Source organism: Xylaria bambusicola (assembly GCF_022495145.1).
Source record: "Xylaria bambusicola strain CBS 139988 unplaced genomic scaffold F5B22scaffold_53, whole genome shotgun sequence".
Lineage (NCBI taxonomy): Eukaryota > Fungi > Ascomycota > Sordariomycetes > Xylariales > Xylariaceae > Xylaria > Xylaria bambusicola.
In genome coordinates, this window is record NW_025953606.1 from 237,175 (window position 1) to 253,382 (window position 16,208).

The following is a 16,208-nucleotide window of genomic DNA, read 5'->3' on the forward strand; positions in this document are numbered from 1 at the left end:
ACGATACCAAGGTCGCGAATGTTCTTTGCGCATTCGGCTGCTCGTGCCGTTAATAATGCCTTCTTCTGGATATTACGGTCAATTCTCTTTTGTTGCTTGGCGATCTCCCTTGCAATCTCTTGCAGCTCCTCCTCCTTTTGACCTCGTTGTTTTTCTAGATGCGTCACTTTAGACTCTGTAGAGTCGAGTTGCTTATCATTCTCCTGAAGCTGGCTTTCTACGAGAGCCGTTGCATTCTGCGCCTTCTTCAACTCCCGTTTTGCGTCCCTTAAATCATCACTTCCACTAGAAGCACCTTCAATGGCTTGGCTGGTGAGTTGATCGAGCTTCAGTTGAAGGTTGGTGCGTAAATCAAGCTCAAGCTTGTTCTTGCGGTTCTCGAGCTCTCGCCGATTGGCGGTGGCCTCATTCCATTCCTTCTGAAACTCTTGCGCTCTAGAACCAAATTCTGCTAATTGCCGCTCCTCTGCAGCTGTGAGAGCTTTCTTAAAGTCTGACGCCAGCTCTGCTTCATGAGCATGTAGAATATCACCGAATTCCTTCATATTCTTGTCAACGAGGTCACGCCGTCCAATGGCTGTTTCAAGCCGATCTCTTGCTAAGGCAGCTTGGCTGTTCTTTGTGTTCAACTCTGCGCGAAGGGGGCCATGACTATTGTCCATCTGTCGAAGCTGTTGCTCTGCTTTGCGCTCCTCACCCTGTGCAAGGCTGACTTCTTGATCTTTCTTTTCTAGTTCCCGTTGAAGCACAGATACCTCTTCTCTTAACGCATCATATTTCTCTCTCGATTCCTTCAAGGACTGCAAAGCATCCAGTCGTGAACTTCGGGGATCTATGTATCCACCAGTCATGGCACCACGCTTATTTGTCGTATCGCCATCCAGAGTTACAACATTGACCCCATGACTTTTCGCATACTGGCTACCGATAGTGAGGTCACGACAAACAATGGTAGTGCCAAAAACTTGACGAAATGCCCGTTCGTATTCGGGGTTGTACTTGATTTTGTTGAGAAGAGGTATCGCATCTTGCGCGTTTGGAAGCTTTGCTGCTTTTGGCTGTAACCTTGAGAGCGGCATAAATGTGATTCGACCTCCAGCTTGCTTCTGTAGAGCCTTGACTAAGAATGTGGCAGTCTCATCATTATCCACGACGTAGTGAAATAAGCTGGCACCCGCAACCTGTTCTACAGGCAGACGGTATGCTTCATCGACGGTCAAAAGCTCTGCTAGTGTGCCATAAGCCCCAGGGATATCGTGCTTCTGTTTGAGTCGGCGGATCGATTCCAAACCTAGCCAGGTGTTGGAGTCCATGCTCTTTCGAAGAACATTTTCAGCCTTAACCTTTTCCTCCTGTGCGTCCAGCAATTCTTTGTCTAGGGTATCATCTTTCTTACGAAGCTGCTTTATCTCCTCTTGGAGTTTATGAACAACGTCCTTGGTTTTGTTATACGCTTCAGCGAGGGCAGCTCGGTCGCTACCGAAGGCCCCATTCTTTTGACGCAGAGCTTCGATTTCCTCCTCCAATTCCCGGATAGTTGTTTGGATATTGTTAACTTGCTCCTCAGCATCAAGACGTGTTGCCTTCTGTGTGCCCAAGGTCATGTTGAGGTCGTCTATTTCCTTTCGAAGCCAGTTATCTCGTTCCGATTTGCTACGAAATTGCGTGCCTCTCGTCTGCTTCGTGAGGAGTCGCTGTCTTCCAGCTTCTGCTGTATCAAGAGCCTGTCTTACCTCCGCCTCCTTCCGCTTCCTTTTTTCCAGTTCCGGCATTAACTTTTTGAGCTCAGTTTCTTTGGATGAGATGGTTGTCTTGACACGGTTTAATTCCGCCGCGTGTTCCTCCTTTGCCTGTTCCTGAGCCGACATGCTGTCTGATAGGCTCTTGACGGCTAACTCAGCTTTCGCCCGCGCCTTTGCATTTTCACGCCTATCTTCTTCTAGCTGTCGGCGGTCGATGCGCAGAAGCTCCATCTGCTTTTGAAGTTTGTGAATCTCAGCATCTAGTGAGGCAATGACTTTCTCGCCCGCGTTGTAAGCGTCACGGTTCTCATCTGTATCCTCAAGGCCGCCTTGGCGTGATTCTTCGAGCTCCTCGAGCGCCTCTTCGACTGCAACTTGATCCTTGCGATGGTATGCGTATTCGAGGCAGCGTCGCTCTCGGTCTTTATCTTGATAGCCTCGGAGTTCCTCCTTCTCTTCCTCTAGCTCACTCAGCCGCTCCTTTATGTAGTCCAATAACTCGTCGATCTTCTCTCTCTTGTTATTCGTGTCTGTCATGATTTTGAGAGACTCGGTTCGACGAGATTCGTAGACTTGTGTCCCGGCAACTTCCTTGAGTAGATTCAGTCGGTCGGACTCTTTCATATTGGTCAGTGCGGTGACGCGGCCTTGGGGCACGATATAGTATGGGTTGGATTTAGAGAAACCTGCAGTCTCTAGCAGATTCGTGACGTCAACTTTGGTGACGACCTTCTTGTCCAAGGAATATTCGTCTTTCTTAAGACCGATTGTCCGGCGCAAAATAACCTCCTTGTTGCCGGTATGGAATCGATCGTCACTGTTGTCAAATATGATCTCGACATAGGCAGACATGACTGCAGAGCCGGAGCCTTCGTGTAGTAGGGCCTGACGCTCCTCGCGACTCATTTGTGTGTAGGCATCGCTGAGGACAAACCGAATTGCGGCAAAGAAATTGCTCTTGCCCGAACCATTGCGACCGACGATGACATTTGTTTTTGGTGAGAAGGGCTCCATGACCGTCTGGTCCTTGTAGCTGCATCTTCGTTAGCGCCGAAAGCGCAATGATAAAGGGGTTGCTCAGTCGTTTGGACGAGTATCATGGTCGCCTGCCCGCGCACCCACCTTTTGAAGCCCTGGATGATGATCTGCTTGATATACATGGTCGCGACAAGTGCTGCCGGACGGGCAGCGCGTTTTTCGTACTCAAAGAATTGTCGCGATATGCATGAAAGTACAAATACTGGGTAAGAAGCGATGTGCGACGACAGTTGAGGCACAAATGGACCTGGCGATGGCTTGTCACGTAAGTATTTGCGGACGCGTTTCCAAAGCGCGAAGAGCTGACGGTAAGTGTGGGGGAGCGATTCACTCACTTAGGTACTTCGTCCCAGGGCGGAGCTACCCTGGATCGGCTTAGGTGCAGAAAGTCCCTAAGGTACGGGCAGGTACGGGCAGATACGGGGCTGCCATGGCGCGCATATGGTTGGCTGAAGAAACATGGACAGTGGATTCAGGAACGGGCAATGACAGAGCGTGGCTTGACGTGGACTGTTTCCATACTAGGTAGCACATCTGGGCTTTGAACCTGGGTACCTAGTGTAAGAGGTAGTCAGCCCTGTCTTCTGCTCTTCACCTGTGGCTGTGCTGCCAACTCAACAGTTCCATGTATGATCGTGTAGTCCACCTATATAGAACATCTACCTCATAGTCATCTCCGTCTTATCAACTATAGCATTGGCAATCTGGTCTCCAGCTTGTATCTACCAGACACTCATATCATCCATTAGAATGAAACATGTTGATCCTCTCATGTTGATATGTGGTGCGGCTACAATGAGTGCCTGTCTATACTCATCTCCCCAAACTTCTTCTTACACTCGGCTCGCACGTCGGTAGGTAATGGTTATTAATAGTAACGCATCGCGATATGATGATGCAGGTCTGGGCTTGTCCAAGGCACCTACACTAGAGATATAGGCAGCCTGAGATCGGCCTATGACAGGTATGATGACTAACTCTGCTGCTGTTACAATACCTACATAGGTAGCATTTCTAGGTAGCTGGGATGACATGGTCTCATCTTTTGCTACTATGTTCTGTAATTAATATGAGGTCTCCAATGCCGGAGATGCCAATCGAATGTATCTCTCCCCCATTCAATGAGCATCATGACACTTGTAGCGTCGTGATTGAGGCGGAGCGGGTTGAGGTTTGGGCTCGCAGTGGTTAATTTCTGATCTTGATCTGGAAATTGGCCCCCCCGCCGATCATGCCGCATCTAATGCACGTACATCCGGCTGCCCAGGTGACTACTGTACCAAGCATAAGTAGGCACTTGGTAATCTATGTAGCTAATGGATAGCTGACGGAGTAGGCCTGCAAGGCTTACTTGATGTTTGAAGCATCCTGCTACTACTACTCCTAGGTCCCGAATATACTGAGCTGGAGGTCGGGTAGTACCGGAGGGATGTATCACGTAATTCATACAAGTAGACAAACACGAGCATCCGAATGTCGAGGAATGATTCTGATGTTTCCAGAGCCTCCGGATTGTGTGCGATGCCTAGCTCTTGGTGCCAAGCCACATTCTGACCCCCGGGTTACATAGTACAGTAGAGCCTGCTAGGTTGTGTGCAGTTCTTAGTGGAGCCTACCTAGGTATATTACAGCACCGGGTCCATTGGCGCAACACCATTACTGAAGAAGCGTCTCACGGGATACCTTACCATGATATACTATACATCTTGTCTAGGTATTAACGGAGGAACAATAGTTCTGCCACATAAGGCTGCCGAAGTAAAGGCGTAGATGACATTGCAAAAGATAATCTAAGTAATGATGAACATACAGAGAGAAAAGTTAGACATCAAGGTAGGTACTTCGTGTACTCCATAGGTATGTAAGAGGTAAGTCGACAGGTGGCCTAGACTGAGACAATAAGTAACAAAATACCTGCGTGCCACAATATCCTGCCGGAGAAGTCAATGGGCTACGCTAAGGCAGGACTAATAATGTACATACCTAAGTAAATGTGTCGGGCTGAATTGATGCTGCGCGACTTTGTCTGTCAATATCCCGAATCCCGTACTCAGCAAGCTTCGACATATCAGGCTTACCTAGGCATTTACAAAGTATGAATGTAGGTGGCTATTCGTATACATCATTATGGATATATAGGCACGTTTTACGCTGCATGCAATACCTACATGGGTATCAGATCTCTCTCTGCCTTTGCTCTCAGGTAAGAAGTAGGACACCGATAACACAGGCATAATAATCCTCATGAGCGTTGACGAAACACATGTTTTCTAAAAAGATTTTGCTTTTTCCGATTGAAACGGAGACGGCTTACCAGTACATAGTGCTCTGCCCTGACTCAAACAGCTTCTCACAGAGGGTGTTCTCGGCAAGCCAGGGTGCTCGGGCATCCGGCTTTAGGGTCTTTGGGGGATTTTGGTTTTGGGGGGAAAGGCAGAGCGAGGGCAAAAGAAGATGAAGAGACAGTAGCTGATAAAGTACCTGCGTGGGTACTAACTTAACTTGGAGTAAGTTGATGTAGTGTTAGATTTAGATGGGCGTGGTGTAGGGAGGTACATAGGAGAGACTTGTCTCGCCGGTGCGGGTTAGATACATGTAGGTAGACACGTACGTGTGCCTAGGTAGGTATGGTTAGTTACCGTAGATACTTTAGGTATAGCAAATTCTTGGTACCTAATGTATGCAAGTGCAACAGTAGAGGTACAATATCCAGATAGAGCGGGAGGTACCGGTGGGTGGGCATAAATGGCTGCAGGCAAGGCAGGGCAGAGCGCAGGAGCTCGGACCAGCGAGACACGCAGAAAATGCAAGGACCCACCAGGCACCCCTGTCGGCGACCCCCATTAGCCATCCTTGCAGCTACCTATAAAAGTATCAGTCCAAATACAAGAGGGACTGGCGCGCCGACTCCAAAAAGTCATACTCGAGCTGCATTTCGTTTCCACTGCCGAACCCAGCCAGCCAGCAACCACCACACACCTCCGGCCTCTCCTCTCCTCTTTTTTTCTTTCTCCCGCCTGTGACCAGCTGTTGCCGCTGCTCGCTCGCTCGTGGTGCGCACGTACCACCTTTGGGACCACCTTGGACCACCTTGGACCACCTTGGACCACCTTGGACCACCTTGGATCTTAGGCCGAGTAGCGCAACCCATCCATACCCATCCCATCGTACCTATTACTACCTACTACGTATTACCTACCGTGCGCCTAGCTGGGCATGACTATTGCTACTGAACTCTCTTCAAGTAGTACCTGCACAGCAACCAAAAGAACAACACCAGCCAGCTACTATTATTCTCTTAATAATAATCAGCAGTAGTAGTAGGTAGTATTTGTGGTATATGTGCTTCATCTCTATTGACACAACCACACAGCTACGACTGTTGCTACTGTTACTACTGTTACCACTTGCTGCAAGGGGTTTATTATTGCTATAATCGTCATAATAATACCTAAATCCATCCCAATCTACCCCAGGACCGGCCACGCGTGTCTACTTTGGTCTACTTTTGGTCCCTTCTCGTTCTGAATACCCAGGCCCTTGTTCCAAGTAGCACCGTCCATTTTAGGCAATGGGCACTTCGGGTTACATCACCATCACAACAACAGACGCCGCTAACGAAATAAGTGCCATCATCACCACAAACTGAGCACATGTGAGGTTGATTGAATTATACCATCCCTTGGCCTTGTATGATTTCGGCTTGACTTCACAATAATTCGCAATTGTTGGGAATGTAAGTGTCATCTCCATCCCTCTTTACCCTCCTCCCTTCAATTGTTCCTTTTTTTTTTCTCTTTCTCTTCCTCTTTCTCTCTCATCGTTATTCGCTGGCCCCATCTTCCCCCCCTTGCCAAAACCACTTACATGCAACTTCTTGTCACCTCTTGACCCAGCTGTCAACCTCCCCAACGTCTTTCCTCCTAAAAACGCTCAGTCGTCTCTGGGCTAGGACTCTATCTCTATGTGTCGCAGCAAATTGCATGTTACAACGACGGCTATATGTTGAGATGCACCAATTTCCAGAGTTTCGGCATGATGGGAAGGTTGGGACTCTGCGGCTTTCTATCACATGCTCATTCACACCCCGTGGTTGCCTCAAAGCTTCCTGTATCTCTATGCCCACTATGACATATTACAACACCCTACTATTTCATTAAGGCGCAACTGCTGTTTTCCCAAGGATGGATAAGGTGCAGCATTTTTCACCTTAAAGCCTTCCGTTCCTCGGCCTGGATAGAGCAAGTAGGACAGTTCTGATTATTCACATGGAAATCAGACAATCTTTCTCGGTCATTTCGTTCCACATCTGTCCAGAGGCACCCAGACTCGATTTAATGGTGTCTTTGAGAAAGCATTACAAATTGGGAGAGATGCTAATGCAATTGGATACAGTAGTATCATGAAATGAACTACCCGCGGATATTGGCCTTCCAGCCCAGGAGTGACTAGCAAAGATGGCATCCAGGTGAGTGGTACCGCGGGCTCTGAACAGGAATTCGCATACGCTAACATGTCTTCTGTTTCAGGCTTGACCGTCTCGTAACGTATGTACTTTGTTCAGTTGACTAACAGAGCCTATTACTTTATCCCTCCCCTATGCTCCTCTTAATATCTGAGACTTGCTTTGCCGAAATTCGCAAATCATGGGAATCCTGCTTAGATTATTGAAACTAACAACTCTCTGAAGCATTTTGGAGACGGGTAGCACCAAGTTAATAAAAAACACTGCCGTCAATCAGCTTGCAGACTGGCAGAAGCAACATCCCGAGGAACTTTTCAACCTTCTCTCCCGAGTCGTACCGTACCTCCGGCATAAAGATTGGGACACTCGTTCTACAGCCGCCAAGGCGCTGGGCAGTATTATTGAGAATGCTTCTTTCTACGATCCAAATGAAGACGAAGATCGTACAGCGGCGCCAAAAGAAGAACCAAAGATAGAAGATCACTTCGTCAAGAAGGAAGGGGATGTTGAGCCTTCATTGTCGGCTGATGAATACTTCAGGCCCGAACTGCTCAATGTAGCAATGATCCTCAAATACGGCCGGGAATTATTGCGTACTGGCGCTTCTATTGACTATAGCCTTGCGTCTTTGGACCCACAGGCACGATTGACGCATTTAAAAAAAACTCTAAATGGCCGCCTAGGCTTACTGGGCAGGCCTTTTGAGGATGATGAGGTTCCTATCCCTATAGAAAAGTCCGCCAGCCCTTCCACACCACTAGACGCAGTTCCTCACAATGGCGTAGCCCGCCAAGACAGCTTCGCCAGTTCTGGCCCTAGCCAGCCGGCTGAAGAGTCGGGGCTCAGTGCCAGACAAAAAAATGCACTTAAGCGGAAGCGGAAGAAGGAAGCACAGAAAGCAGCTCAGGGGAAAGGTGGTTTCGGAGATCTTTCGATTCGGCGATCTTTTACCGGTGGTTCTGATGGATTCGACGAAATGGTAGAGGGCGACACTAAAAAGGGTGCCAAGAGTGACTATCTCAGTCTTGATCGACCTGCCGATGTAAATGAAGATGCCAAAGTTGTATCTGAATTCAAGGGGCCCACTGTCCTGATTAAATCTGAAATCGAGGCAGACGAGGAATTGCAAGGCTCCGAATGGCCATATGAACGCTTATGCGAGTTCCTAAAGCTCGACATCTTCGATCCCCAATGGGAGATCCGCCATGGTGCGGCGCTAGGATTACGAGAAATTCTCCGAGTTCATGGTGCCGGCGCCGGACGTTTGAGAGGTAAATCCAGGACAGAAAACGATGCACTGAACCGAAAATGGCTGGATGATATGGCTTGTAGGCTATGCTGTGTACTAATGCTTGACCGATTTACGGACTATGCCTCTGATACCAGCGTTGCACCTATTCGAGAAACAGTTGGCCAGTCGTTAGGCGCCTTTTTGAAACACCTCCCGCCAGAATCCGTGTATAACATATACCAAATTTTATTCCGGATGGTTATGCAACGAGATGTTGGTGTTGAACGGCCTATCTGGGCTGTTTGTCATGGAGGTATGGTTGGTCTACGGTATGTCGTAGCCGTGAGAAAGGACCTACTACTCCAGCATAGCCACATGATCGATGGTGTAGTTCAAGCCGTCATGAAGGGCCTTGGCGATAATGATGACGATGTTCGTTCCGTGAGCGCAGCTACTTTGATTCCTATGGCCCAGGAGTTTGTTCAGTTGCGACCCGGCGCGTTAAATGAGCTTATCAGTATCGTTTGGGAGAGTCTTTCTAGCTTAGGTGATGATTTGAGTGCCAGTACGGGCAAAATCATGGATCTGCTGGCCACCCTGTGTGGATTCCCCGAAGTCCTAAAGGCCATGAAAGGCCTAGCTGAGCATGACGAGGAGAGCTCATTTACACTCCTTGTTCCTCGCCTTTACCCTTTTCTCCGACATACTATCACCTCTGTTCGTCTTGCCGTGCTCAAAGCTTTGATGACATTTGTCGACCTTGGAGAGGACTCTCAAGGATGGCTTGATGGCAAAATTCTAAGGTTAGTTTTCCAGAATATTCTGGTCGAACGAGATTCGGAAACGCTCAAGATGTCAATGCAATTGTGGGCAGCCTTGGTCAAGTGCTTGGCACGAAACCCTGATCATCTGGCGACAGAATTCACCCCCCATATCGATGCCCTCATGCAACTCACCCTTCATCCTATTGGCGTGTCTCGTCAGCCTATACCTATGAACGGCGCTCTGTTCCAGAAACCGTCCGGAGGGACCTACACCCTGGCTGGGGTTATCCCTGTTGCCACTCGGAAACTTTCTGATGCGGAAGCCGGTGAAAGGGCGCCGAAGAGACGCAGGAAGTCTGCAAAATTAGAGGATGTGCCACCTGCAACACACTCGCATGATCTTGACGGCCATATGATGTTGGGCGACGTTGACCTTGTTGGCATGGAGACTCTTATCCGTTCCCGTGTTTCTGCCGCTAGCGCAATGGGTCTAATCATGTCTCTTGTACCATCACAGTATCTGGAAGCTTACGATGCTCTCCTCATCCCAGGGTTGAGCTCCTCATATGCATCAACCCAGCTCAATGCATGCGTAGTCATTGATGAATACGCACGGGGCTATACTTCATTACAAACCGAAAGCTCGAGGTATGCCAGGGAGTTGCTCAAAATCATTGACAATGATCGCCCATCGCAGTACCGCGACTTGGTCAGCCATGTACAACGGGTTCGGTCACAATGTCAACAGCTAATGAACATCTTCCGGGATCATGGAAAAGTGTCCCAGCAGAAGTTACCGGCCCTAGCAGTGGTGGTACAGGGCGAGGCTGAGGCTGGGCCCGGCGCTTTCTCTCTGGCTCACGCCGACAAGTGTGTGACAGAGGACTATGAGCGACTAAAAAAGGCTATGGCACCCGCTCAACGCTTGATCGCCCTTCAGCAACTTAACGAAGCTAGGCAGGATACTGTGACAGCTATAGATGAAGCAAAGGCAGCTAAGGAGGTACGTGATACTCGTATCAAGGCAGCTGCTGCATGCGCTCTCATAGCTATGAAGATGCTACCTAAAAAGCCGAGCCCTCTGATTAAGGGCATCATGGATAGCATTAAGCTTGAAGAGAATCAACAACTCCAGACTCGCTCTGCCGAAACAATAGCGCGACTGGTTCAACTATTTACAGAGAAAGGTCGTCGTGGTCCAGCTGACAAAGTGGTTTCGAATCTGGTCAAATTCTCCTGCGTTGAAGTTGCAGAGACTCCTGAATTCCCTGTTCATGCTGCGAGAACCACAGTCATTTTGTCAATGCTTAAGGAAGAAGATAGAGTTGATTATGGCGCTGATGCAGCAAAATTTGCGCGGGAAGCCAAGGGCGCTCGCATTACTCGCCGCGGAGCCAAGGAGGCTCTCGAGATATTATCACGAACTTTCGGCGCTGAGCTGTTTGCAACGGTGCCAAGCCTGCAAGTATTCATGGAAGCTCCTCTGACCAAGGCCTTTTCTGCCGAACTCCCCTCTGAAGTGCGGGATGTGGAAAATCCGTTTGGCCAAGAAGTGGTTGATGCAATGTCGGTCATCCGAACAATGACTCCCACTCTACATGAATCCCTTCATCCTTTCGTCATGCAACAAGTTCCTCTTGTTATTAAAGCTCTACATTCCGAGTTGTCGGTTTTCCGGTATATGGCTGCTAAATGCCTAGCGACCATCTGCAGTGTGATGACCGTTGAGGGTATGACAGCACTAGTCAAGCAAGTATTGCCGTCTATCAACAATCCGCTTGATTTAAGTTTTCGTCAAGGTGCGATTGAAGCGATATATCATCTTATAGCTGTCATGGGGGATGGTATCTTGCCCTACGTGATTTTCCTCATCGTCCCCGTTCTCGGCCGAATGAGTGATTCCGACAACGATATCAGGCTGATCGCGACAACATCATTCGCCACGCTTGTTAAATTAGTACCGCTGGAAGCCGGTATTCCAGATCCTCCGGGCTTGTCGGAGGAGCTGCTGAGGGGACGAGACAGGGAGCGCACATTCATCGCGCAGCTTCTCGATCCTAAGAAAGTAGAGCCGTTCAAAATCCCTGTTGCTATTAATGCTGAATTGCGTTCTTACCAACAAGACGGAGTCAATTGGCTCCATTTCCTGAATAAATACAACTTACACGGGATTCTCTGCGACGATATGGGTCTAGGCAAAACACTCCAGACATTGTGCATAGTTGCTAGCGATCATTATAATAGGGCTGAAGAGTTCAAGAGAACGGGCGCACCAGAAGTACGAAAACTTCCATCACTTATTGTCTGTCCCCCAACTCTCTCTGGGCATTGGCAGCAGGAGATCAAGACATTCGCTCCGTTCCTCAGTGTTACTGCATTTGTTGGACCACCCGCGGAACGACGGGCAAAAGCTTCCCAGTTTGCAACAACCGACATTGTGGTTACTTCCTATGAAGTGTGCAGAAATGACACAGACTTCCTAGAGAAACAAAACTGGAACTACATTGTTCTCGACGAGGGCCATTTAATCAAGAACCCTAAAGCTAAGATCAGTCTTGCGGTCAAGAGATTAGCAAGCAACCATCGACTTATACTAACTGGCACGCCTATACAGAATAATGTTTTGGAGTTATGGTCTCTCTTCGACTTTTTAATGCCAGGGTTCTTAGGTGCCGAGAAGGTCTTTTTGGACCGCTTTGCAAAGCCCATCGCTGCGAGCCGCTTTAGCAAAGCTTCGTCTAAGGAGCAAGAAGCCGGCGCATTGGCCATCGAGGCTTTACACAAACAGGTTCTTCCTTTCTTACTTCGACGACTCAAAGAAGAAGTATTAGACGACCTCCCACCTAAGATCTTACAAAACTACTACTGCGATCTTAGCGACCTTCAACGAAAGCTTTTTGAAGACTTCACGAAAAGACAAGGCAAGAAGCTGACCGAGGAAGCTGGCCGCGATGACAAAGACGCCAAGCAGCACATATTCCAAGCTCTACAATATATGCGGAAGTTGTGCAACTCCCCTGCGCTTGTTATGACGCCTAGCAATAAGCTATACGAAGATACCCAAAATCTGCTTAAGAAATCTGGCACCAGTATAGAAGATCCTATCCACGCTCCTAAACTCACGGCTCTCAAGGATCTATTGGTCGACTGTGGTATAGGTGTTGAAGGTGCTGACTCGAATGATCCTCTCTATCAACCCATAAAGCCACATCGTGCCTTAATCTTCTGTCAGATGAAGGAAATGCTGGACATGGTTCAGAATACAGTTCTGAAGCGCATGCTTCCTTCCGTCTCGTATCTACGGCTTGACGGATCTGTTGAAGCTAACAAGCGACAAGATATTGTCAATACCTTTAACAAAGATCCTTCATATGATTGCTTGCTCCTCACGACTAGTGTTGGTGGCCTGGGTCTCAATCTGACTGGAGCTGATACGGTTATTTTCGTTGAACATGACTGGAATCCGCAACGCGATCTCCAAGCGATGGACCGGGCTCATCGTATAGGGCAGAAGAAAGTTGTCAACGTGTACCGCTTGATCACAAGAGGTACATTAGAGGAGAAGATTCTTAGGTAAGCCATATTCCGACTCTCATCAATTCTGGTGACTAATGTTATTATAGCTTACAAGCCTTCAAAATCGACGTCGCCTCTACGGTCGTGAATCAGCAAAACGCCGGTTTGGTAAGTACTCGTGGTTTCTCGCTTGGTCACATGACTATTTCTGTGGAAGGTATATTAACGTTGGATCTAGGGGACGATGGACACGGATCAAATCCTCGACCTGTTCAACTTCGGTGGCGACTCTGGGCCTAATCTCATTTCCGACAAAGCGAAGGATAACATCGAAGGCCGTGAAGAGGACATGGTAGATGTTGAGACGGGAGACGTCCGGGCGCCAGGGAAGAAAGCGTGGGCGGATGACTTAGGGGAATTATGGGACAACCGTCAGTATGAGGAGAGTTTTGACCTCGACGGGTTTCTCAAAACGATGCAGTAAGCCTTGCCAGCTCGAAACTCTTAGCAACAAAGCTTCGAGAGCAAGCCTGTACTATGTATATGCAGTGGAGAAGTCCAGCAGTGCATTGTGTATATTGTACTTCTAACAAAAGGGAGGCCCCTAAAAGGGGAAACTATCTGAATACAAGGTGATGGGTGAAAATCACCTTGACCTACACATTACCGTTGTCTATATGTCCAGTCTTTCCATGTCAGTAAAATCAATGATCTACTCGAAAGACACCAATCTCCACTAAGATCTAGAAGGATACACATTATGTAGGTAGTTTCTAACCACGCGCTAGATAGTGTGCCAGGGGTTAGTTAGATAAGGAGATCTCAGATCGTCACTGCCAAGAATGACCTCAGAGCTTCCAATCATGTACTAGGTACACAGTATGTGCGTTGTTACTAAGTATGCCCAAACGTGCAACTTAAGTGGATTTTTCATGTAAGTAGTTTATCTAATCCCCAAATCCGTAACTACCTATATACTATGTAATGCATATATAAGAACCGTGAAAAGATGTCTTCTCTCCTCTCTATATCACCATTCTCGTCGCGGATAGCCTTACCGTCACGGAGCCCAATAATAAGATCTACCAAGACAATATGCGCCCAATGCCGACGTTCCTTCGCCGCGAACGCGATCCTCGCGAGCGGCCACAGCAAGTGGTCCAAGATCAAGCATGATAAGGCGGCCGCCGACCAGAAGAAGAATACGCAGCGCAGCGGCTTCGCGAAGCAATTGACCGTGCTTTCGAAAAGTTGGTATCCCCTTCCTTCTACTACCTTTGGTTTCACATTTGGGATGTAATGATACCCGGGCTAACTAGCTGTCTCTTCTGCGTGTCTTAGTGTACGGTCCGGACCCGAATATGAACCCGCAGCTCGCATCGATCATATCACAAGCTAAGAAAGGTATTTAAATACTTTTTTTCCGTTTGCATAATACCAGTAAACCCTTAATATGGCCGACGTACGACGAAACTATGGATCGCTATAAAGACATGTAATTTAAAAAAAAAAAAAAAAAAAAAAAAAAAAAAAAAAATTCCCTAAAGAGACGGCAAAAACTAAACTACGGGGTTTGAACAGTGGGCATGCCCAAAGCCGGGATCGACATAGCCATTGCGCGAGGCCAGGGCAAGACGGAGACGGGCGCGGGCCTCGAGACGGCCACGCTCGAGGTCATGATGGCGCCGGTGGCCATGGTCATCGACATCGAGTCGGACAACAAGCAGCGCTCGCTCAAGGACCTGCGGCCCATGGTCAAGAAGCTCGGCGCGACAGTGACGCCGACGGCGTTCCTGTTCACGAGGCAAGGGCGCGCCGTCCTGGGACGCGGCGATGATGATCCCGACGGCGCGAATCCTGCTATCAAGATGGAACGAGAGAAGGCGGATTTCGACGATCTCATGATGCAGGCATTAGAGGCTGGTGCGGAAGACGTCGAGGCTGATGGTGAGGGGAATGTCGTGCTGTGGACGCAGCCGAATATGACGCAGAAGGTCGCGCAGGATTTCGCAAGGACGTCGGGACTGCGCATCCTGAGCTCGGACATCATCTGGTCGTGCGCCTCCGATAAAGCACGCGTCGACGATCCCGAGGCCGCGACGACGCTGGCGAAGCTCCTGGCTGCGATCCGGGAATACCCCGACGTGCAGGCCGTGTATACCAATGCCGAGAGAGGCGATGTCTCGGAGGAGGTGTGGAGCGCTGTTGAGGAGGCGCTTGATTCGTGATGGAGTTGCGTTGCGTTGCGTTGCGTGCGTGCGTGTGATTATTTTGGTATTGTACATTAGATTGGTACGAAATGGAGATATGAACTCTTGTATATATACAATTTTGGCCCCGCGCTATATGTACTATGATCTCCCCTTTCCATGAGGGGATCATTGATGACCTTTTTCCCGTCACATCCTGAACGCCTGTAGTCAATTCGCAGATAAGTCGTACAATGGATGGGCGGTCGATGCAGTGAGGGTATTTTCGAAGATATGTGTTGCTCGCTTCTGCTTCCTCGTCCTGTTTCCATCTCATATATCCCGTGGAATAAAGGGAAGAACCCAATCCCCTCTCGCCAATCAAATCGCAGGCGCAAATTCATCCCTCAAGTACGACCAACGCAGCACAAATCCCCACCAATTCTCTTTCCCTGCCATCCCATCTTAAAAAGCCCGATTCACGCCTCCCCATTCCCATTATTCGCCTCGTCCCTCGCGCGCTGCGCGGCCTCGGTCTCGAGCCTCCGGTCCCGCAGGTACAGCCGCCGGGCGCGCAGGCGCTGCAGCTCGGCGTGGATCTCGTCCTTCTCGAGGGGCACGCGGTTGGCCTGCTCGGGCTTGGGCCAGAAGTCGGGCACGGCGAAGCGCTCGTCGAGATTCGTCCCGAAGTAGAACATGATGCCGATCGGGAACATGACGTACATGCCGAACTGTCCTCATTTCTCGTCAATTCTGTCGTTGTTATAAAATGTGATTTTTATTTTTTTTTACTTCTACCCGTGTTGAATGCGGAAGGGTATACTGGGGTTGCAGAGAGAGCGGGTTCATTGGGAGGGGGGGGAAAAGAGTCGTACCTTGAACACTTCAAGGTTCAGCCCGCCCATCTTGAATGTTGTGGATTGATGTTCTTCGGTCGGCGGGGATAGAGAGGTTGTTATAAAGAAGTAGATTCCGAATGTGAGGCTGAGCGTATGATGTGAGCGACACGAAGGATGTCGGCGTCCGCTCAGGTGGTTTCAATAAAAGAAGACGACAATCGAAAGATGTCAATCCAGTCGGTCAATCCATTTTCCTTCTGACAAGGATGGAATTGATCTAGATACTGATCCAATCAGATTGCTCGGGATGACATCGATAGGGAAAGTCACCCCAGAAGATGTGGGGTTTGTACCTGGGCTAGGCTCTACGAAGTGGCTTCGAAAGAAGTATGCGTATCACACATGCTTGAATAGGTTCATGTAC

The 16,208-nt window shown here is 48.9% G+C and overlaps 4 protein-coding genes across 4 annotated transcripts; 2 read left to right on the plus strand and 2 right to left on the minus strand.

Annotated features, from left to right (window-relative positions):
- Positions 1 to 260: 260 nt before the first annotated feature.
- Positions 261 to 2,989, minus strand: F5B22DRAFT_437399 (RecF/RecN/SMC N terminal domain-containing protein). The gene is made up of 3 exons (XM_047971814.1): positions 2,865 to 2,989; positions 1,261 to 2,775; positions 261 to 1,103 (listed from the first exon to the last, which is right to left on the minus strand). Exons 1-3 carry the CDS (start codon positions 2,900 to 2,902, stop codon positions 887 to 889), a joined length of 1,770 nt encoding a protein of 589 aa, XP_047827024.1. The 5' UTR covers positions 2,903 to 2,989; the 3' UTR covers positions 261 to 886.
- Positions 2,990 to 7,237: 4,248 nt separating this feature from the next.
- Positions 7,238 to 13,240, plus strand: F5B22DRAFT_639021 (uncharacterized protein; the record flags this gene model as incomplete). Its single annotated transcript, XM_047977674.1, has 5 exons — positions 7,238 to 7,248; positions 7,471 to 8,224; positions 8,255 to 12,813; positions 12,864 to 12,924; positions 12,995 to 13,240. The coding sequence occupies 5 exons, from the start codon at positions 7,238 to 7,240 to the stop codon at positions 13,238 to 13,240; spliced, it is 5,631 nt and encodes a 1,876-aa protein (XP_047827025.1).
- A 398-nt stretch (positions 13,241 to 13,638) lies between these two features.
- Positions 13,639 to 15,094, plus strand: F5B22DRAFT_437425 (transcriptional regulator TACO1-like protein). Its single transcript, XM_047971815.1, has 3 exons — positions 13,639 to 14,006; positions 14,098 to 14,160; positions 14,338 to 15,094. Exons 1-3 carry the CDS (start codon positions 13,766 to 13,768, stop codon positions 14,982 to 14,984), a joined length of 951 nt encoding a protein of 316 aa, XP_047827026.1. The 5' UTR covers positions 13,639 to 13,765; the 3' UTR covers positions 14,985 to 15,094.
- On the minus strand, positions 15,094 to 16,204 carry F5B22DRAFT_437456 (uncharacterized protein). The gene is made up of 2 exons (XM_047971816.1): positions 15,821 to 16,204; positions 15,094 to 15,676 (listed from the first exon to the last, which is right to left on the minus strand). The coding sequence occupies exons 1-2, from the start codon at positions 15,848 to 15,850 to the stop codon at positions 15,425 to 15,427; spliced, it is 282 nt and encodes a 93-aa protein (XP_047827027.1). The 5' UTR covers positions 15,851 to 16,204; the 3' UTR covers positions 15,094 to 15,424.
- Positions 16,205 to 16,208: the final 4 nt, after the last annotated feature.